Source organism: Eulemur rufifrons, chromosome 18 (genome assembly GCF_041146395.1).
Source record: "Eulemur rufifrons isolate Redbay chromosome 18, OSU_ERuf_1, whole genome shotgun sequence".
NCBI lineage: Eukaryota > Metazoa > Chordata > Mammalia > Primates > Lemuridae > Eulemur > Eulemur rufifrons.
The window spans coordinates 41,469,449-41,492,031 of record NC_091000.1 but is presented as its reverse complement, the minus strand read 5'-3'; the positions used below and the strand labels follow the sequence as shown (position 1 = coordinate 41,492,031).

Below are 22,583 nucleotides of genomic sequence, written 5' to 3'. Positions count from 1 at the left end.
TTGAGAAAAGGGGACTCGCCTTTCTCTGGGGTGCTGGGTAGGTGAGGGTGGGTGGCTGGCAGGGTATGTGATAAGAACACATTCTGTCTTTTCCAATCCAATGGATACAATGTCAGGAAAGAAATGGAACTCTCATAAAGAGGGAAAGAAAGGTAGAGAACAACCTTAGATAAATTGCACATGTTGCTTCGAGTCTTTTCACAACTGTTTACTTTCCCATCCTTCCTCATTTGGCATCTTCCTGTCTTTCTCCTGACCTGCCCTATTCTTCCGGGGGTTTCTCATCTAGGGCAACGCTTCTCAAACTTTTGATTGCCCAGAGGGCTTGTTACAATACAGGCTGCAGAGCTTCTCCTCTGGAGTTTCTAATTTGGCAGGTCTGGGATGGGTTAGGAGGATTTCCATTTCTAACAAGTTCCCCGGTGCAGCTGATGCTGCTGATCCAGGGCCACCCTTTGAGAACCACCGGTTTAGGGAATGTGCTTTATCATCTTAATATTTTCATTCATGCATTCATTCATTCAATCAATCAGTATTTATTGAGACATTACTGAGCCAGGCAGTGCTGTACACAACACATACTCCCCACAGAGCCCAGCTTTAGTGACTGGCGCTTAGTAGGTCTTTAATAAATTTTAAACTGCTCTGCAACCTACATTTCCCCAAGTCTCACCAGCCCATGGGTACTAAGCATTGTTTGGTGGGAATGACTCAAACTGCATTGACTTTTTCCCTCTCCCGCATAAATCAAGACCTCTAACGCCTTTCCAAAAAGCACTCAGTTGTGTCTCCGGGATGCCTGGGCTAGTCATTCATATGCTTATAGTGCAGTCAATTCTAGTTACCACATGCAAGCCTCTCTCAGGGATGTTTTCTCTCTGAGCAGCTACTTAAGGGCAATTCACTGCTGCATCTGCTGCTGTTGCTGCCTCCTAGGGGAACTATGAGGCCCACACCCGGGGAGATGCCCACCAGTGCTCCAGAAGTTGCCAATACCTGAGGGGTGATGGAGAGAACGCGATGCTCCCTGACCCTGCATCACATTTCCTCGCCTGGCAAGTGAAAGGCTGCTGATACCTTGGTAATTTATAGAATAATATATGAAAATACCTGCATCAGTGCTGTCTTGTAGTTCTTCTTTCCTGGTGCCTGAATCTATGGGGCTGGAGAGATGGGTGCAGGTGGATGGGCAGCGTAGGTGATATTAACACATTCTGTCTTTTCCAATCCAGTTTCTCTATCAATTCATAAAATACATGTGAGTAGTTACACACCCCAACAACTTATCAGATATGGCACACATGTCTGAATTACAGTGGGTGACACAACTCAGTCTCAAAACTTTCAGCTGTAAATGAAGAAAGGATTCCAAATTTCTCTCTACCTTCTTCTCCTGCACTTTTAAAAGTGTTTATTTGTAATCCCAATGCATTTCTAACGTTCTAAATTTAATCTAGTGCAGCCGGGGGGCCTACTTTCCTTTAAATGTACTCTGCAGCTTATTGTCTTTCACATAAACTATACCTTAGGTGAGGAGAGAAGAGATAATTTGTAGCTCTGCACTAGTTTCCTGCAAGGACCCCAAGGACTGAGGTAGCTTTATCCAATATTTGCTCCTCTATAAAGGCAGAAAACTGCTGCCTGGCTTGTTCTACCTAAGCTAAGAATGACCTAGGGCCAGCATGTCTGTACCGGTCTCTCCTCTAAGTGTGTGGCCTGGGGGGAGGGGCGGGGGACAGAGTATTGACGCTTTCAGTGCCCACTTCTGACATAGAGCAGCTTAGTTGTCTAGATTGTCAGGGGGCTTTTTGAAGAAACTCAGGGTAGCCTCTAATTTACCTACTTCTTTTTTTTTTTTTATTTTTTTTTTATTTTTTTTTTTTTGTTGAGACAGAGTCTCACTTTGTTGCCCAGGCTAGAGTGAGTGCCGTGGCGTCAGCTTAGCTCACAGCAACCTCAAACTCCTGGGCTTAAGCGATCCTACTGCCTCAGCCTCCCGAGTAGCTGGGACTACAGGCATGCGCCACTATGCCCGGCTAATTTTTTCTATATAGATTTTTTTAGGTGTCCATATAATGTCTTTCTATTTTTAGTAGAGACGGGGTCTCGCTCAGGCTGGTCTCGAACTCCTGACCTTGAGCAATCCACCCGCCTCGGCCTCCCAGAGTGCTAGGATTACAGGCGTGAGCCACCGCGCCCGGCCTACCTACTTCTTTTACTCCATGAATTACTGGGTTTTTGAACTATAAAACAAATGTTAATTATTCTAACATGCATAAATCATCTAATTATTAAGCAATGGAATAGCAACCTTATGAATATTTATCATTGCAAACATGTCAAATTGGCTATCATATATTTTATCTGTTTACAATATTATGGTCTGTTCAGGCAAACATTGCTCAGTTTCTGGTGATGTGGCAGAACCAGCCCAACACAAACACAACTTTAAAAAATGGAACAAACATTCTTACGGAAATGAAGCAAAATGGATTATTGTTGGAGATTTACATACTAGGAAAATACAGGGGTGCTCATGTTGCTTTTAACTAGGTATTATAGTAGATACAGGAGAGAACAGGCATTTCATCTCCTGGAAATAGGACTATTTGGGGCTCTCTTGGCCATACACAAGAGGGTAAGCTGTGTCACTCACTGTTACTTCATAAATTTGTAAGACTGGCTGAAGAGACAGGTGATTTTTTCCAAAAGAGCTTCTTCTGCAAATAGATGTAGTGCATAGGTCAACAGGAAAGATGCTCTTAGGGGTGAGCAGTCAAGTGTCAGATAAAAGTGCATATATTTCTATAAAACATAACACAGTAAATGTATTAGTAACTTCTTTCGCATACAGTTTAAAAGACAGATAAAACATAGAGCACTAGTTAAAGAACTATAAACTCCTTGCTGCCAAATAAACACTTTTATGAAAAATTTTTTTGGTAGCAGGACAGGACAGCTTGGCACTGTCCAGGCCTGGTGTTAAAATGGACAACAAAAGTATTAGCAAATTCCATGATAAGGAAGATAGAGGTTGTACCCAAGAATCTAAGCTAAAGCCAGGATTCCAGTTCTAGAAGGGCTATGGGTCCTAGAGGTCAGGAGGGCAGGGAGCAAGGGACAAAGGAGTGGAAGGGTCTGGGCAGCACAGAGCAGGAGCAAGGTGTCCATCTGTAGGTCTGCAATCTGTGCAACAAGCATGGGTCAACAACAGCAAGGAAAAGCCTAATACTTAGTTTTTCAGAGGCTGGATCCTTATATAACATATTTTTCCCTTTCCAAAGGGCTCCTAGGAGTTGGGCGAGCTGCTACATAGTCACAGCAAGTGACACACTTGAGTGGGGTACATGACAGTGCTGTGGGTGGGAAATTCGGGGCCCTATTCTCTGTCTAATCTGGTCCTGGAGCTGTCCCAGGCTGAAGGCAAAACAGCCTTTACCACGCTGGGACCTTACAGTGGGAAGCCTCGAAGGATTTGCAGATTATTTCACTGTCAGCAAAACCTAAGACTTATCATTTAACTGTTAAAAGGTGTTAATTTGCTTCTAGAACTAGCCATTTAACTCCTACAACAGTGAATCATAACCCTCCACGTTAGAAGTTTCTAAAACTCTGCATCCCCAGGCTCCATGCCAGATCAATTAAATTAGGATGTCTGGGAAGGTGGATGGGGCCCCGGCATTCACAGAGCTTTAAAATGTTTGGTGATTTTGTTGTTCTTTAATTTTTAAATTTAATTTTTAATGGACTAAAGTAATACGAATTCTTCATTGTAAATAAAAACAGATGTAAAGAAATCATTACTGTCCTACTCTTCTTCTATATAGATTTATGACATATGCAGGTGTAAAGAATATAAAATGAATACCTGTTTACCCACCACCTTTTTAAATTTCCTTGAAGGATAAGATATATATAATATGGAAAAGTACACGGATCACAAATGTATAGTCAATGAATTATTTCAAAATGAACACGCTTTTGTAAATGCCATCCAAATGAAGAAACAGAACACTGCTGTGACCTCTGTTCCCGCTCACATTGCTTCTCTGTCACTGCTCTTTCCCCCTCCAGAAAGGTATAAAAAGGTCCCCAGGTAATTCTAATGGGCCATACTGTTGTCTTATTGTCTACTTTTTCACTTTGTTTTCTTCATAGATTATTTTTTAGTGGAGAGAAAACATTTTAGGCATGAGGATTATTGGTCTCTGGGGTCTGATAATATTAATGATAATAACGAATATTTTGAGTTCTATATGTGCACTCACAGGTTATATTGTAAGTGATAAGTGAATGTTGTATTGTGGCAACAAATTTTTAAACCATCATTCATTCAAGGAATTTAGCTTTATTTTTCAACAGCGACCATGAGCAATCGATGGCAATGGCTTCCACGTTCCAAAATGAGGGAAGTGGGCTGCAGCACTGGGGGAGCCTGTGATTGTTGGGACAAAGGATGGTGACTGTGTCCATCGGACCAGTGTGGGCCAATACACACAGGCCCAAGTGAGAAAGCCAGCCTGCTGGTCATCCTAAATGCTGTCAGAGAGAATGGCTTGAGGAGCCGAGGAACAGCTGCTAGGTTCCAAGGGACTGAGGGGCCATCAACAGCCAGGCAGAGAGATGCTTCGGTAGTGGGTCTCTGAAGTGACAGCAAAATGCTCATCAGAGGGTCAGTTTTACACACCTGCCAAGCCCAAGGAGCTTATAAAGCAATTCGCAACACTATCAACGGAGTAGCAAGACTATTTCTGTTACTACCACTTCTCTCTCTCCACTACCCTTTACCCCTGGCATAGCCAAGCCAGACTCAAAGTGGGGTGAATGGGTGGGTGGGTGGTTGAGGAATAGAAGTTCTAGAAAGAAAAAAAAGAAAAAAAGAATCCTGGATGGATCTCCTCGCTCCCCTTTCAGTAGATTTTGGCTATGTTTTCTGAGGGGCAGCTAGCTTCTGGAGATATTCAGGAAATTTTTTTTTAAAGGAAATTGAAAACATTTTGACTATAATATAGAATCAGACATTTTAATTAGTTTATGTGTATGTATGTGTGTGTGTATCTATGACCAACAATGACTAGAGAACTTTTTGAAAGATCTAAGTATGACTAGAAAAGTCATGGGGCCTGCCTGAATTTTTATCCGAGGAAGTTGAAAAGAGCTACCAGGCTGCAGAACAGCTTTGAACGGGCAGGGAAAGGGAATGATTAAAATTGTTTTCTGATTACATCCCATGTTTGTCTACTATAATGGTTACACCAATACATTAGCTACACCAATAATTCAATGTTCTGGTCCTCAATTCTACCATGATAGCCTTGCTGTGGCGCAATGGTGACTCTCTGCCTGGGCCTGGGCTGGGGAAAGGAGCCAGAGGTTCTGTAAGTTATTTAAGGGGATGAAAACAAGCACATTGCCAGATATTTGAAATTCTCATTCCATCACAGGAAACTGATAGGGTAAGTGCCAGTATTATTCCTCTCTTACAGGTGGGGGAAACTGAGGTATAGTCAAGATTACTTGCCACAGTGGACCACACCTAAGAGGTGAATGAGGAGAACTCAAAGCCAGGCTTTCTTTCTCTGACCATCATACTCTGCAGCCTCCACTAATCCCTACTGTGGCTATAAGAGGAGACAATGTATTGATTGGTCTTTTTTTCTAATAAAGGGACATTTTCAGAATGGAGGTGGGGGGTAATTAAATTTACTAACTCACACAACTCTTATGGACTTCTTAGGTAGTTCTCTACTAAAAAAGTTGTTTTAAAAACGCTAGAGGAGGCTTCTGCTAATTATAACTTTGCCTCTGCCAAAGACTTAATTTTAATTTTTAAAGAGCCAGGTCAGTTATTCTTTTGACTATGAGAAAATAGTAAGATGGTTATAAAAGGGAGCTCTGCCATGGTTTCCTTTCAAGAGGCTCACACTTACGATCTAGAAAGCAACTGTGCTTATAGAAGTGTGTCCTTTGAGTTTTGGAGCACAAAGAAAATTACTCTGATGCCTGAATCCTCACGAAATTTAGTCAAAACCTCCAGGTACTTCTAGAGTACAGTCAGTACTGGGATTTCTCCTTCTCTTTCCTTCATGTTGCAGAACTTTTAAAGAGGAAGAAAGGATTGAGTACTGAAATAACAGTCCTATTATACTTTTTGGCATTTTACCACTTGGAAGTTTATTCTGTCCTATATATATTTTAATTCCTTGCTCTTTTTTGCATTGTAAAATGTAGTATTTTTAGGATTATAAATCATACGCTAATCTCTTACTCACTTCTCAGTATCATGTTTTTTCCCAGTGGGGAAAAAAAATCCCTGCCCTCTTTCTGCCTTCTTGCCTTTTGGTTCTATTTGCCATAGAAGCAAATAGAATAAGCCTAAGTGAGACCCCAAGGTCATCAGTTCCTGCCTTTGTGCTTAGACATGCAAAGTACCTAGGCCAATCACTAACCTGTGTTTTAAAAAACCTCCAATCAGAGAGAATCCACAACTTCTTTTTGAGAACTGTTGCACGGTGCAACTGCACACTATAAATGTCTTTCCCTATCTATGTGCACCCTTATCTCACTGTTCTATTTTTCCCCTCATTTGTATTAACCCGTTCTTACCTTTTTTCCTGAACTTTTAGGCCTTCTCAGAACTGGTGAGAGACAAATGTTACTCTGTAAACTGCCAAGATGTTAAGGTGAGTAGTTCCTGGGAACGCTGGTGCTGTAGCCCCGAACTAGGTATGATAGACACTCCAGGGGTGATGGCATTCCTGATATTACAAGTTATTTATTCGGCTGCTGCTGCTGCTCCTCCAAGCTAAGCAAACACTCTCAATCCTTTTTAACTTCATGTGACTGACATTTCTGAGTCTGTTTGCAAACGGGACACTAGAGGGCTCCCAGGGGTTAAAAATAAGTGGAAAGTTATTTGAATGAAAACTGATTCTGCACGGCATTTTTTTTTTCAGAATTTAAAATTAAAGTTTATTTTTTTAACTTTTTTTTTTTAAAAAACCTTATATATCTTAAAACTGTGCAGTAGCCAGTTTACAAGTAACCATTTTGCTCTGCAATCGGTAGTTTTCAAGGGAGCTTTAAAGCTGAACTGAAATGTTTGAAATGTGGAACACTCTTGACCATGAAATATGTTCTACTTACATGCCTCAGCCTTTAAAAGTTCTTTGCATTAGAGTCAGGGATTACATTCTTCCTGGAGCCAAGCATGGGGCCAGCTGTGTAAGTAAGGTTGCCTATGAGTTTCTTCTTTTTCTTTTTAATAGTGAAAAAAATAGAGTTAGAGAGGCTTTTATTTTCTTTCAGCTGACTTTGGTAGAAAAAAAAAAGGAATAAAAAGCAGTCGGATTTGTGTTGTTTGTGTGTGTGTGTGGGACTGAATAAATGTAACTGCTTCCAAGATATATGGACTTTTATGGCTTTATATTATCCTAACACTTAATATAAGATAATGGAATACAAAAAGAAAAATTTGTACCATTTAATTAAGAGGATATGTTTCTGAATTCGAATGTTAATACTTCGTGATTCTGCCCAATTAGTTAATGTAGGACTTTTAAAGATAAATATGGGATATTATAGATTTTTAAAAACCATCTATTGCTTGTCTTATTTCTGAATTTCAAAAGGGAAAAGCCCAGGTTTGTCACATTTTAATGCTTTTGCTTCAGAATCAACTTAAATGACTCTAGCTACAAGTTATAAAATATTCTTGGATTTTTGTGGCTTGTTTTCACTACTTTAAACTGAATATCAAATCTATACATCTGTCTTATTTCCATTTTTTAAGTTTGGTTTTATTTTTTTAACATTTAGTAATGATATTTATGAAAGGAAAGGGTTACTTTTTTCTTTACTCTTGTAGAGGAACTGAAATGGTTTGAGATTGTGACTCAGTTAACTCTGTTTCCATTCATTCCCAGAAACAAGCCACATTTCTCCTTGGGGAGGCTGCTAGTTTAAAAGGTTTGTTGTGGCGAGTGTCAGCGTTCCCAGCTCCATCCCCAACCTTTTCTTTCCACCTCTGCCCACGGAAGACCAGTTAGATACCGAAGCAGACACAGCGGCTGAAGTCAGGAAACCATGCATCATGTCAGCAGGAACCAACTGCAAACTTTAAACTCTGTTCAACATGTGGATGCGGCAGAGAAATGACCTGTCCAGACAAGCCAGGGCAACTCATAAACTGGTTCATCTGCTCCCTGTGCATCCCGCGGGCACGTAAACTCTGGAGCAGCCGGCGTCCGAGGACCCGGAGGAACCTTCTGCTGGGCACGGCCTGCGCCATCTACCTGGGCTTCCTGGTGAGCCAGGTGGGGAGGTCCTCTATCCAACATGGACAGGCAGCGGAAAAGGGGCCACACGGCAGCCGTGACACCGCCGAGGTACCCTTCCCTGAGATACCTCTGGATGGTACCCTGGCCCCTCCCGAGTCCCAGGGCAACGGGACCACCCTGCAGCCCAATGTGGTGTACATTACCTTACGCTCCAAGCGCAGCAAGCCTGCCAATATCCGAGGCACCGTGAAACCGAAGCGCAGGAAAAAGTATGCAGTGGCCTCTGCTGCCCCAAGACAGGCGGCCTTGGTTGGACCATCCCTTCAGCCCCAGGAAGCTGCAAGGGCAGCTAATGCTGCAGTGCCTGGGTTCGCCCAGGGAGGAAACCTGGCCAAGGTGGGAGAGCGACCCTGGAGGTTGGTGTGGGGTCCCGGAGTGCGCGCTGGGGGCTCAGACTTCCTGCAGCCCAAGGCCAAGGAGAGCAACATTAGGATCTATAGCGAGAGCGCCCCCTCCTGGCTGAGCAAAGATGACATCCGAAAAATGAGGCTCTTGGCAGACAGCGAAGTGGCAGGCCTCGGGCAGGTGTCCTCTAAGAGCGGTGCCCGCCTGCTGGTGCTGGAGGGGAGCGCCCCTGGCTCTGCGCCCCGATGCGGCCCCAGCCCCTGTGGGCTACTCAAGCAGCCTCTGGACACGAGTGAGGTGTTTGCCTTCCACCTGGACAGGATCCTGGGGCTCAACAGGACCCTGCCGTCTGTGAGCAGAAAATCAGAGTTCATCCAAGGTAACAGATTCACAGGCTTTGTTATTTGCAGCTGTTGGGAATTCGGGTTCATTTTCTCTTTTCTCTTACTTTCTTTTTCTAAATCATTTTCCTCCACCCACGTTTCACATTTGGACAGCAGCAGCACTAGAGTGTCTTTCCATACGCTTGGCATTCTTTATTTTCCCAGCCTGGGAGGATATGCGAGTTCCAGGGAAACGCTGTCTTGGACGTACAAGAGTAAGCCCATGCTGTGTAATCTTTGCTCTCCGTTTCCCTCGGACTTCCCAGTGGCTTATTAAATCTAATTAAAGCCAACGGCGATTTACATGATGAGGAGAGGAAGTTGGGTGGAGGCGAAGAACTTGCTGACAGGCATGCTGTTAACTAGTCACTATGAGAGGAAATAGAATTTCATTCTTTGGAAGTTTTTAAAAGTAAGGGGGAAGTAGGTTATCTTTATTGAGCAGATGGAATCGTTTTGAGAGGCCCAGAGCTAGACTGTGTTAGATTCAACCTCTTGTATTTTGTTTGTTTGTTTGTTTTTAATAATGCATTTAACCACTTCATTTAGCAAATAAAGGGAACGAGGTAAAGAGAGGTGATTTGTTCAGTATGTGTTCTAACTGGCCACAACTATGGCTCACTGAGCCTGATTTCCAAGATTCTCTTCTTGGATGGCAAACGTTTTGGCAGATTCTAGGCTATGTGGCCGGTTACTGCAGTTGCAGGAGAAGGGGTTGGTTTGTGTTCATGCTCGTGCCATAGAAAAGATAGTCTCTGAATATTAAGGTGGTTCTAGGGTTTTAGCACAAAGTACATCGAGTCAGTGGCTTGTGTTTGAATGCAGAAATTACAACTGGCCCAAGAGACTAAAACGTGCCCCAAAGAGATTCTAAACTCAAAAGATACTCCCTTTCTCCCTGTTACCATAAAATTTGGCTTTTCAGTGAGGTTCCCAGGGAGGCTGGAATGGAATGAATTGAAACTCTTGGTAGTGGCTGAAAACCAAATTGCATTTCCAATGTCTTTAGCATTATATTAGTATTATAAATTAGTCTTAGAATGGATACTCCTTGAAGTACCAGTGATTTACATAGAAAAACTGGGCATCCTTTACTTACACTGGTTCATGTCTAAGTGCCCCAGATTCCTGGGTGTGTTTTGATGTCTCAGGTTCACAGAGTAGTCCACCACAGTTGTGCCAGTGTGAGGAAGCCTCTCACACATTCAATCTAATGTTGGTAAAAACTAACTTTTATTGAGTGCTCACTATTTGCTAAGCATCATATTAGTACTAATTGTTTCATATAGTTCATAGATGCATGTGACTCTTACAGTTCTCACAACAATGCTATGAGGTGGGTACTAGTATTATTTCCATTTATTAAATGAGACAATTGAGGTTTATTTAGGCGAAGTAATTGGCCTCAACTCCCACAGCTGGTAAATGGCTAAGCTGGGTTTTGATCGTAGGCCCAACAAACTTCAGAACATAATCTCTTAACCACTGGGTTCAGGTGAACATCTACTTTATTATCCAAACTGGACCACTCTGAGTGAAGGAGGTCCTGCCAGGTGTTGGGGTAACAGGCACACTGCAAGGCTGTGCTGGGCAAAGCAGGGCCCGGGCTCACCCTCCTTATGCTATATTGCCATTCATTTTCATGTCATAAAGGCCCCGGAGAAGAAAAGGTGAACTCTTGAGTATACCCTGAGCAAGGTTCTCTGATGCGTCCTTTGAGCCTTCCCTGGATGCTCTTGGATGGAAGTTGGGAGAATAAAGTTGTGATGAGGAGCCTGGGCTCTGGAGCTGAACTCCCTGGGTTTGAACCTACCAGCCATATGACCTAGAAATGTTGCAATATCTCTTTATGCCTCAGTTTCCCCAGCTGTAAAATGACCAAACTGCTTACCTCATGATGTTGTTTTTGGTTAGTATGTGGAACACACTTAGAACCAGTACTTGGCACAAGGGAAACCTTCAATACACATTGGCCATTATGACTACTACACCAAGCACTTGAACCAAGTTTGTTGAGTTACTCACATGGCTTCCAAGTCTTATATGTCATTTCCTTCTGGGACAGGACTATGACTGAAACCCAGGTCTCTTCACTGTTCAATTAAACTTTTTGTTACCAGGATTCCTCTTAGATATTTAATTCTGTGCTCTGAATTTCCATCGTCTTTTAGAATACAGATTCAATTTGAAGGAGGGGATTATAATCCCAATATGGCCTGGGTATGTCTCTCTCCATTCATATATGGGTGGAGATGGAGCGAAACCAAGAAGGTCATACTGATATGACTCAATGGGGTGAGTTAAATCCCTAAGATTATATCTCAAACAATACCAGGTCTTTCTTTGTTCTCTCTTTGATAACTTCTTGTATTTAGTCATTTAGAATCACAAAGTCAGGCCAGTTTCCTTAGGATCCCATGAAATGATTTACATATAGGTATGAACACTGTACACAATATAATTCTATTCAAACAGATTGTTATCATGATGCAGAGGGTAGACCAGTTCAGGTAGACCATTCTCAGTTTCTCTCTACATCCACCTACTTTTAGTCTTTTCCTCACCTGTGTCTTTCTTCCCCGGATTTCCACAGAAGTGTGTATTTTTTTTCTAGTGTCCTTCTATTCTTCTCTTGGTCAAAGCTTAGCTTTATTCAAATCTCTCTGTCCACTCAAGGAGGTAGCAGATCTTATCTAGATCTTATCTAGTTACCCAGCACCTTTTTCTGGCTCACTTTATGTCATCATATTATATAATATATATTTGTATTATAATTGTTTGATCATCTGTTCATTCCCACTGGTCTTTAGGTCTGTGAAGGCAGAGATATTTCCTGTCTTGTTTATTGTTGCATTTCTGGATCCCAGTGGAGAGTGTGGCACATAGTAGGTGCTAAGTATATATTTTGAGTGAATGTAGGAATGCGTTCTTGATTTTCTTCCCACTAACTCTAAACAACAAATCTATATTGGAAGCCTCCAGCTTCTAATACTCAGGACAAGTACTACCATTTTTAGTCCTAAACCCAGGCTGAGCTTTCTCCTGGCGGATCTTATAAAGAGTTCATTGTGGAGGTAATGAAAAATCGTCCTTGGCAGCCTCTTTATAATGCAAATAATAAGATTTATAGGGCTTACTCTTGTGAGGACCATCAACATGGTCTGTTGGCAACATACTGTAGTGTAATTTGATAATGGGTTTTCTGCAGGAGGAACAATAGGATTTAGTGTATTTAGGTATTTAGGTATATATTTCTCTGATGATCTGGCTTGGTCTAGGAGTAGATCTCTTAATATCAGGGAGAGTAGATAGGCAGAAAATCCTATAAGCAGTCTGCCCTAAATGTTGTTTCTGTTCTCTGACTTTTAATTAATGCTTATGAAAATAAATTTAAGTCTAATACGAAGAAGGTAGCTAGTCTGTATTGCAAATTTAATGTAGATATTTGGATTATCTCAGTTAATCTTTCCAAGAGTCCTGTGTAGTAGACATTTTTTAATCCCAATTTAGAGATGAAAGAAAGGTAAGAAGACTGTTCAAGATCATACAATGAGTTTGTTGTCCAGGAAGAATTCTTGTCTTCTAACTACCAAGTCTTTCTTCTGTTTGTCAATCTGCTTCCCTCAATAAGTCATTTAAGGGGCCCTAAGGTGTATCTTCTTTCTCCATCACCACAGCCTGCTAGTATATTTAGTTATTTAATATAGTGAAACAAATGACTTATATACTGATGGACAGATATAGGCTACGGGAACCTCTTTTGCTCAAGGAGACAAAACAACCTTAACTGTAGCTAAGAGTTATCGAATGTTCCTATATACCAGGCACCATTCTAAGTACTGTGCTTGAATTATTTCATTAAATTCTCATAAAAACTATTTCTACCAGGTACACCCAGGTGTTATAGAGCCTGGGGACTCTATGACAGACATTTAACAGATCTGGATATTGAGGCCCTGAGTAACTAAGTACCTCGCTCAAGGTCATACAAATTCCCTGAATGTAAAATGAATATATGAGATGCAAAGGGAAATGTAAAAGAGAATCAAATACTGTGATCTGAGTGATTTGCATGCCCCTAGCCTCTCAGATGAAGCTCTCTGTTGATTCAGTCCAAAGATAAAGAGTCCCATTTATAAAGCTCATCTTCAGGGTTTTTAAAATTGGTAAAACTGGTGTGGGTGATCCAATCAGCACAGAGCTGCTAGCTCAGCTTAGTCTGGGACAAGTTCCTGGTTGTATAACTTGCTGAGTTCTAGATGATTCTCCTTGAATACAAAACGATACGTGTGAAATTAGTGGACTTACTGGTATTGTACTGTACAACAGACCATTCCCTAACAGATACTACTCCAGAGATAGCCTAGAAAATGAGAAGGGTGTACTTGGGGCAGGGCAGGGCTGTGGTTAGGTGGGAAATGCCTGCAGTGGACCAGAATTCCAAATCTAGCAGTTACCACTGGAGCAGCTTCTCCTCCTGTGTGTCTTTGCAGGAAGTGCAAAAACGAATTGAAATATGACATCAAGGGGCCATTTAAAAAATCCTTTTTTCTAATGAAATCTTTTTCAGTTGTGAGTCTATAAAGAGTCTAGTGTTATGCATCACACAGTGCCTATACCGTATTTGGTGTCTTTTGTCTATAATACCACTTAATTCTACATGGCAGATGTTCCTGTTATTTTAAATAGGGGAATCCTGAAGCTCAGTGAGGTCACAAAATTTGCCCCAAGTCACCTAGCTAATGAGCATTGGAACTGGGGTTTGGACCCAATTCTGTCTGACACTAAAAGCCTCCTCATATTGCTTCTGTTAACCCACCCCACCTCTCAAATACGACTTGCTACATTTATGGGATAGTGACAAAAATGTGCCAGTTTTAGCACAATGGTTTCTGATTTTACCACTATACCAATATTTCTATTTAATTTCTTTTTTCAATTTAATTATATAACATTGATAATATCTTTACTGAAGGGAAGTATTGATACACCACTCTGAACACTACTGTAAGTTTTTTTTTTTTTTAATGCACGTCACAACTCCAGTGCTTACCAGATTTTCTTGTTTACCAAACAATCTTACGTATGTTAAGGTGATTGAACATGTTAGTTTGCTTTCTGCCAATCCATCCTTGCGAGAGTCTCAAATCATTATAAAAGTCGCTAGATACTGTGCAGTGCTGATGCATTTAGATAATTTTTTTAAACAAAATATTTTAAACATTTAAGTAGGATAAGACAAAGCAGATCATGTCCATGTAAAAATCAAGAGCATAAGAAAAGAAAAGCCAGCACCCTCCGTGATCTTTGATTTAGCAGCTTCGCCAAAGCCAACCTCATCTGAACAGTAGCGTGAATGAATCTCAAGGGACACCATTTTGGTAGCATTTAAGCATTGTACTGTTTTTTGTGCCCAGCATGGAAGATGCATTATGTATGCTTTATTTTTAGGATGCTGCTTTATTGCCACGGAGCTGTCAGACTGAATTAAGGTAGCCTAGTTCCAGGAATTCTGTATGTCAAGGCTGCTTAGATGACAAACTGCAGGCACCCCACAAACTTCCATTTAAATTCATTGTAGATCCCAAGTTGCTCACTGTTTTCCGACTCGTATTGCCTCTTCTTATTATAAACTAGGAGAAATATATTGTGTATTTTTCACTCTCTTTTCAAGTCCATGCAAGCAGCACTGTGAGTTCTGGGTAATGGTGCAGTTGCCAAAGCAGAGGGATGGCAGCTTTGCATTCCTATTGTTTCAGGCTCTCAGGTAAGGACAGAGTTATTTTGCAGGGACTGCAAATGACCCTAAGGATAACCCAGACACCCTTACAACTTGGAAACATACTGGCTTCCGAATCCTAGAAATCTTTGACATATCTGCAAACTTTCTTAAAATATTTATTTGGGAGCGTATAGTCATGTTTTATTTTACAAAAGTTGGATTGAAAGCATATTGTGTTTTTTATTAGGAAAACTCTAAGGATGTTTCTTTACCAATCAGATTGAGCTGGTCAGCTTAATACATTCATTCATCAGCGAACAAAAGTTTACCAAGCCTGGCTCTAAGCAGCGCTGTGTTCCAGCATCCCCTTGTTTGCTCACCACATACCTTCCTAGACAGATGGGGAACCGGGCAACCTGCGCTGCTGTGCTTCTGGAACTTGTCCCTCAGCCCCACCACATGGCTGGGATAAAAGGGACAATGAATGGTTGCCACAGTACTCGCAGCATAAAAGATGCATGTGCCTTAACTTCACGGAATCTGTTCCTTTCTATAGGATCACATTTATCTTTTCTTCTTTTAACAAATATTTATTGAACACCTGCTATGTGCCAGCCACTCTTCTAGTCATTGGGGGTGCATCAGTGCACAAAATAGTCAAGAATTAATGCCCTTATGGAGCTGACACTAGTAGGCCATGTGGGAGTTCAGTGGCCGGGAAGAAATCTTGCTGTCACTCATTTCAGGATTCACTCAGCACCTTCCTGAGCTCAAGGCCATGACCTATTCATTGGCACTGAATCCACTGCTGTCTTTGGGGTGGTCTAAGGACCACACAGGTGCAGTTCGACTAGACAGCCCTTTCTACCTCAGTTCATGGGAAAATATTACAGTTTCAGTCCAATTCGGTTATAATCAGTGCAATTCCATGGAGTTTACTTTTCTGTGCAAGGCACTATCCTAGGTACTAGGGCAAAGCAGTGCAGCCTTTAATTCAAATAGCTTTGTGGTTAGGGGTGTGGACTGGCAACATAGACTTCCTCAGTTTGAAGCCTGATCCTGCCACTTGCTAACTTCATGACCCGGGATAAGTTACTTTATACCTTGTTTTTTCATTTGTATCATAAGGATAATGATAATAAAAACGATGATGACAACAGTACTTACTTTAGAGTTATCATGAAAATTGAGTTGATTTGTATAAAATATTTAGAACAGTGCCTAACACATAGTAACACCTTTAAATGTTACCTTTTATTTTCATTCAGTTTCTCAGTTGGTTTAGTTCTTTGTCATATGTTCCTTTAGATTTTCTTAGTGTGTTTATCTAGAGTGATGTCTACTTGAAATAAATAAATGGGCCCCTAAAATGTTCATTCAAAGAAAGTCCTTGGAGTCTATAGTGGATAAAAACGATCTCTCTTATTTGCACAGTGCTAAACACTTTATATTCATTATCTCATTAAATTTCACAACAGCCCCATACATCAGGTATTCTTGTACAGATTTCCCAAGGGAAAACCTGAGGCTCAGAGAATAACATCTGGCCCCTGAAGGCCCACAGGTGGTGTGCCGCAGGGCTGGGATACAGACCTGGGTGCAGAGGACATCAGAACCTCCATCTTCAGAGCTGTGCCTTGCTGCCTCCTGCCGTCTCTTCACTTCTCTCGTTGTTGGTCTTCAACAGTTGCAGCCTGGGGTTTCCCAGTTAAACATACAAGATTGCAACCCACTTTTCCCACTGCCTTGTGGGCTGATTCCTGATGTAGCCGTGATGCCTTAACTGTTCCCCTTCTCACGACAGTGATCTGGGGTCAGAAGGAGAGAGGCAGCAGTGTGTTTGACATTCCGGTTTTCATCATCTCAGTGTCTCATAGAGTTATGGGTACATGGGAATGGATAGTTGAGCACAAGCTGGACAGAATGACAACATGGAAACCTCTTCACATCCCTGGCTCCATTTCTCAAGTTTTTCCTAATCCTTCTCAATTCATTTAGCGTGAGGACAGTGAAATCACAGTTCACTAGGATGTCACACCAACCACATTTTTATTTTAGGTCTATCAACCATTCCTTAGAACCTAAGGGCTATACATGAACATTGGGGGATTCTGAATAATTTGTTCATCAAAATTTTTGAGTGTTTATTTCAGTCTAGACACTGTATCAGGAGGTAGAGATCCACAGAAGACTAAGAAATAGTCCCTGTTCACCAGAGTTCTCTGCTTAGAAGGCAGGAGACAGCTAAGCAAACCCACCTTACAAAAAGGGTATGATAAGAACCTCAATGAAGATATTTTTAGGAGGCCCTGCAGGCACAGGGAGGGAAAATTTAGCCTGGAATATGTATGTAGGGAGGGTGGGTGGTGAAATTATAAAGATTTTTGGAAGAGGTAATGCCAGAACTGGTTTTTAAAAGTCACTGTGGGTGGACTGAGATGGGGCGGGTGTAGAAAGGGTAGAGAGAATAGATGTCTGAAAAATGCGTGAAAGCAGAGTGTGCTCAGGAAAGTACATATAGTTTGGAGAAACGAGAGATTAGAGTTTGAGGGGATGAAGTGAGTTTAGCTGTGGTGAGTGGAGAGCAAGTATGTTTTATGTCATGTAGGGAGCATGGACTTTATCTTGCAGATTATGCAGAATCACTGAAGGGTTTGAAGAAGGGGAGTGATGTAATGGACTTTGCATTGTCAGGAGGTCACCCTAGTCAGGAATTCATGGCTCCTTTAACTGTGTTAATAGACACTAAATCATCCAGGACTGGGTCACCCTGATGTGACCAAGACTTTGTCTGCAAAATGTGATTGTTTGTGGAGCCTGGCACGATGACTACATCATCACCACCCTTTGAAGTCAAATTTGATTCCTATTTTTGTAAATGGAACATTGAAACAGGAAGAGTCTGGGAGTTTCCATTTATATAGTGGAAGTCCAAGGCGGACCTAGAAAGCAGAAGTTCCTGCTGATTAGGCAAAGGTTCAGAACAAAGAAGGACACTTTGTTTTTAAATGAGAACTGCTGATTTAGATTGTTAAGTAGTTTGTGATAGAGAAAGTCACAAGGCATTCTCCTTTCCTGCTTCTTCCTACCTTCACATTTAGCTAACTCTTGAGGAAATAGAGGCATTATTTTAACCCAGTTCAATTAAGAAAACAAACTATGAAATGAAAAACAGTTTTACAAGTAAATGAATACATTTATTTTTTTGTTTGAAAAAAATGTATTCTAAATCACCTAGAAATCTATTTCCTTTTTTATTATTTCATCTTATTTTTAATTGACAAATAATAATTATATATATTTATGGGGTACAATGTGATGTTTTGCTGTACGTTTACAATGTGGAATGATTAGATCAGGCAAATTAGCAAATCCATCATATCACATACTTATCATCTTTTGTGGTGAAAACATTATAAATATACTCTTTTAGCAATTTGGAAATATATAAAATACATATGACGATTATTTATTTAGTCAACATTCTGTGCAATAGATTGCTAAATCTTATTGCTTTTGTCTAACAGAAACTTTGTACCCTTTGATCAACCTTTCCCCATCCAACCCCTTCCCCATCCAACCCCTTCCCCCAGCCTATGGTAACAATCATTCTACTCTCTACTTCTGAGTTCAACTTTTTTAGATTACACCTATAAGTGAGATCACGTGATATTTGTCTTTCTGTGTCTGGCTTATTTTGCTTCACATAATGTCCTCCAGGTTCATCCACGTTGCTACAAATGACAGGATTTCCCCCTTTTTAAAGACTGAATAGTATTCCATTGTGTATATGCACCACATTTTCTTTATCTACTCATCTGACGATGCACACCAGGTTAATTCCATATCTTAGCTATTGTGAATGGTACCGCAATGAACATGGGATTGCAGATATCACTTTCGCATGCTAATTACAATTCCTTTGGAGATACACCCAGAAGTGGGATTACCAGATAGTACGGTAATTCTCTTTTTAGTTTTCTGAGGACCGTTTATATTGTTTTCCATAATGGCTGTATTGATTCAGATTCCCACCAGCTGTGCCATGGGTTCCCTTTTCTCCACACCCTTGACAACACTCGTTATCTTTTGTTTTTTTGATACTAACCTTTCTAACAGGTGTAAGGTGGTATCACATTGTGGTTTTGATTTGCAAAGAAGTCTATTTCTAAGACAAGTCTTTATATCCTGGCTCTTCAGCCCCACCCCCTTGAAAATCATAAAAACCTTACATAGGTTTATTTCTTTTTGCATTAAGGTTTTCTTTCAATGCATCGTTGACAGTTGCAATGAAGCCCAACAGAATGGCTTTTCTATAACAAAGATGCGCCTCCAGTTTAGACTAGTCTTTGTTTTCTTTAATGGGGTTTGTAGAGTTGTTTTTAATGAAGGGCTCTGAGTTGGATTGTCACTTCCTTTTTGTCTTATTCACAAGGAGTCTTGGAACATGGCCCGTGCAATAGAAAGAACTTTGATTTCAGAGCTCAGGATGTTTTTTCTTATTTTTTCTCAGTGACAAATGCATACAGGCATTTACAACATCACCCAACATGCTTAGCATTCACCCATAGCTCAACAAAACCAGTCAGCCAGTGTTCAAAGTGAAGGGCATTTAATAAATCTAGACAAAGGAGATTGTGTATAGCATTCATTCTTAGTGAATTTTCATGTTCATCTTCTCAGAAGAATGTCTTCTTGTGCTTTTGAATAAAAAATGACTTGGGAGAACTTAAAAATTCAGATTACAGAAAAAAGCGTTACTGGCAAGTCTCATTTTTTTAGGACAGCTATATAACCTTTAATTCACATGAACACCCACATATCTTTTAAAACCTGCTTTCTCGCCACTCTGACAGAATTTTATCTCTTCACTGTTAAGATTTCTCTAGAGAGTACAGTACTGCATCATTTTTGACAAACCTGAAATGCGAAGAGATAAATGCCCCTCATCTTTGAAACACTTCAGGGTAAGTTGCTCTAACCAGTTTCCTGTTTTCAGAGGCTATTTTTCTGTCATCCTTTCAGATCTATCCAAGTTCATTTAATTCTTTTAAAAGCCATATTTTATAAAAAGTGGAGTTCTCCTTACTGTAGTACTTATTGCTCTGAGATCTGGAGTCAGACTGACTGCTATTGTTATCTGCGAGGGCCGCACGCTCATACATAGCAAGAAGACCTGGACTTAGAAATGAACCACAGCCATCCAAGACCCAGTCTGAGTATTATTGCTCACCTGCTTCTTGTTCTCTGCAAATCCCCTTTCTTGAGATGACCTGATTTCTGCCAGGGCAGGAAAAAATGTCTTTATGTGATAGTCAGCATTCAAAATATTTTGCGGAGGGGAAATGGGTGGATATGGAGAAAAATGCAGGATATTCACTGAAAACCAATTCTTTTTATCAGCTGAATATTCCCTTAGGCAGTTTGAGAATACCTTGTTAATTACTAGTATAGAAGATGTATCATTCTCCCAAAATTTGATGATCTAAAGTAGAGAAATGATAAAGTAAATACAGTACACTCATACACTAGATTAGAGGTTAACATACAGCTTGCAGGCTGAAAAATGGCCCCCAGCCTGTTTTTATTTTGTGACCTAAAAATGGTTTCTACAATTTTAAATGGTTGAAAAAAACAAAAGATTAATGATATTACTATGACACTTGAAAATCATAAGAAATTCAATTTCAGTGTTTATGGTAAAATGTTATTGAAATAGTTATGACCCATTGTTTATATATTGTCTACTTTTGTGCCACAAGAGAGCTGAGCAGTTGCATAGTTGAGTAGCTGCAATGGAGATCATCTAGCCCTCAAAGCCTGAAATATTTACTCTCTGCCCTTTATAAAGTTTGCTGACTGCTGGACAAGATTATTGCATCACAATTAAAGTGGTACTATTTAAAATATTTAATTGTAAGAGAAATACTTATGACATAATGTTTAGTGAAATATTTATGACTAACTGTATATACAAGAAGATCTCAAATAGTTCTTTTCTTTGCATAATTTTTGCCTCTTTCCCCTGGTAGAAATGTAAGCTCCACAAAAGCAAAAAAATCGACATTTATTTATGTATTTAGCTTTAGGTTCTGGAACAGTGCTTAGCATATAGTAGATGCTCAAGGAACAACAAAGGTCAGTTAAGATGGATGAAGTATATGATTGTATAATGTATATATAAGATCATAGTCATATCAAAACCTTTCTGGGGCATGTGTATATGTTAAGCAGCAAGCTGAGAATTTTAAATGCATGATCTCGTTTAATCCTAACAAAGATTAAGAAGCTACATTATTGCCCTCATATTGCAGAAGAGGAAAGGAAGGTTTAGAGAGGTTACCTGACTTGTCTAGCATTACAAAGCTAAGAAGTAACATGACCAGAATTCAAAAGGTCTTTTGGGTTCCAGAGTCTGAGCTCTAAACATAAGCTATATTCCTTTTTTTTTTTTTTCAATTGCTAAAAGCAATTTACATACTCAGGTGAGAAAGAAAGGGATAGGAAGATACTGGAGGTAAATATACAAATAACAGAACCAATTACTGGGATATGAGATTATAGATGATTTTTGTTTTCTTGGCTATATATTTTTATGTTTTTCCACATTTCATAAAATGGGTAGATTTACTTTTAATTACTTTTCCAATAGGAAACAAATGTTTCTAAGGGGGGAACAGCCCAGCAGGTTTCAATTGTTTATGTAGATCACTTCCTCCTTCCTCTGAGGGCCTTGAATTGCTGGGGAAGCTGCCGTCCCTCTGTCCATCTGTGTATTGATTTGTGTTGTTGAAGTTAAGTATTAAATTTCAAGTCTCTTTAAATACTTCCTACCCCTGAGCATGCAAGTGCTATTTGTGTACGTAAAACATTGGTCCAAAGACACTGATAGATAGAGCTTCTTGGTGTTTATCTTTAGATGTCTGAAGTACACATGTCTTTGAAAGCTGTGTTGTGTTTTCTATTTGTCTTCAATTACACTGGTCCAGCCTGTCTTCCATGCATGATAGATTGCTTTTACCTGAATTTTATTTATTTATTTTTAAATTGACATAGGATTTGGCATATACACATTTAAAATGATCTTCTATCTAAGAAGATAATTAAGTCCCAGCAGCCCCAAGTCATTTAGTAAAGTAAAAAGAAATGAGAGAGATAATGTTACAAATGAAGTTCTTTAGTTATGGCTCATGGTTTTTTTTTCTGTTTCTTTTCTTAATTGCGTGGCATATTTCCATAATCCAAAGGACTTTTTGTATGCCCTGGCCTAAATTGCAAGGCTAAAGGGAGAAAGGTTTTTCTTTTGAACAAAACTGGAATGCAAGTGATTAGAATGATTACGTGACTGTTATTAAAATTATTGAGGTTAGTATAACACCAGATTCAAGACTGTTAGAGAAGAGGATAGTTTCCTGTATTAAAGGCTGGGGATAAGAATTCTACAACAAGGCAAGCAAGCAAGGTGGCAAAATAAAAAGTTTCCAGCGAACAATGAATAAACTTATAGATTGAGAACATCTGAAGCTATTTAAAAGGGGATTTAAAAATTCCTGTGACATGTCTAAACATTCCAGTCATAATTTCAGAGGCCTCTGTTGTTCAGGCCTGTTAAGAATGAGTTAAGTGGGCTTTTTTCAGATCTTTGTAAGGTAGTCACTTTTTTCAAGAGCATCATTCTGATTTTTGAGTCATAAACAAAGTTTCTCAACACCATCTCTTTGTGACTTTATTTGGCAGAAATGAAGGTTTGGGAGTGATGCTGTTGGTTTTAAACTTGAAGTGTTGTTTAATGTG

General features: G+C 40.1%; 1 protein-coding gene across 2 annotated transcripts in view; it reads left to right on the top strand.

Moving 5' to 3' along the window:
• The first annotated feature begins 6,662 nt into the window (after positions 1 to 6,662).
• Positions 6,663 to 22,583, top strand: part of GASK1B (golgi associated kinase 1B) — a 41,558-nt gene continuing 25,637 nt past the window's right edge. Inside the window, exons 1-3 of one of the 2 annotated variants that reach the window (XM_069493302.1) lie at positions 6,663 to 6,683; positions 7,926 to 9,063; positions 9,182 to 9,282. In XM_069493302.1, coding sequence (XP_069349403.1) covers positions 8,154 to 9,063; positions 9,182 to 9,282 — 1,011 coding nt within the window. In that variant the 5' untranslated portion in view covers positions 6,663 to 6,683; positions 7,926 to 8,153. The remainder of the gene's footprint in view (positions 6,684 to 7,925; positions 9,064 to 9,181; positions 9,283 to 22,583) is intronic. The other variant, XM_069493301.1, reaches the window with a different exon arrangement.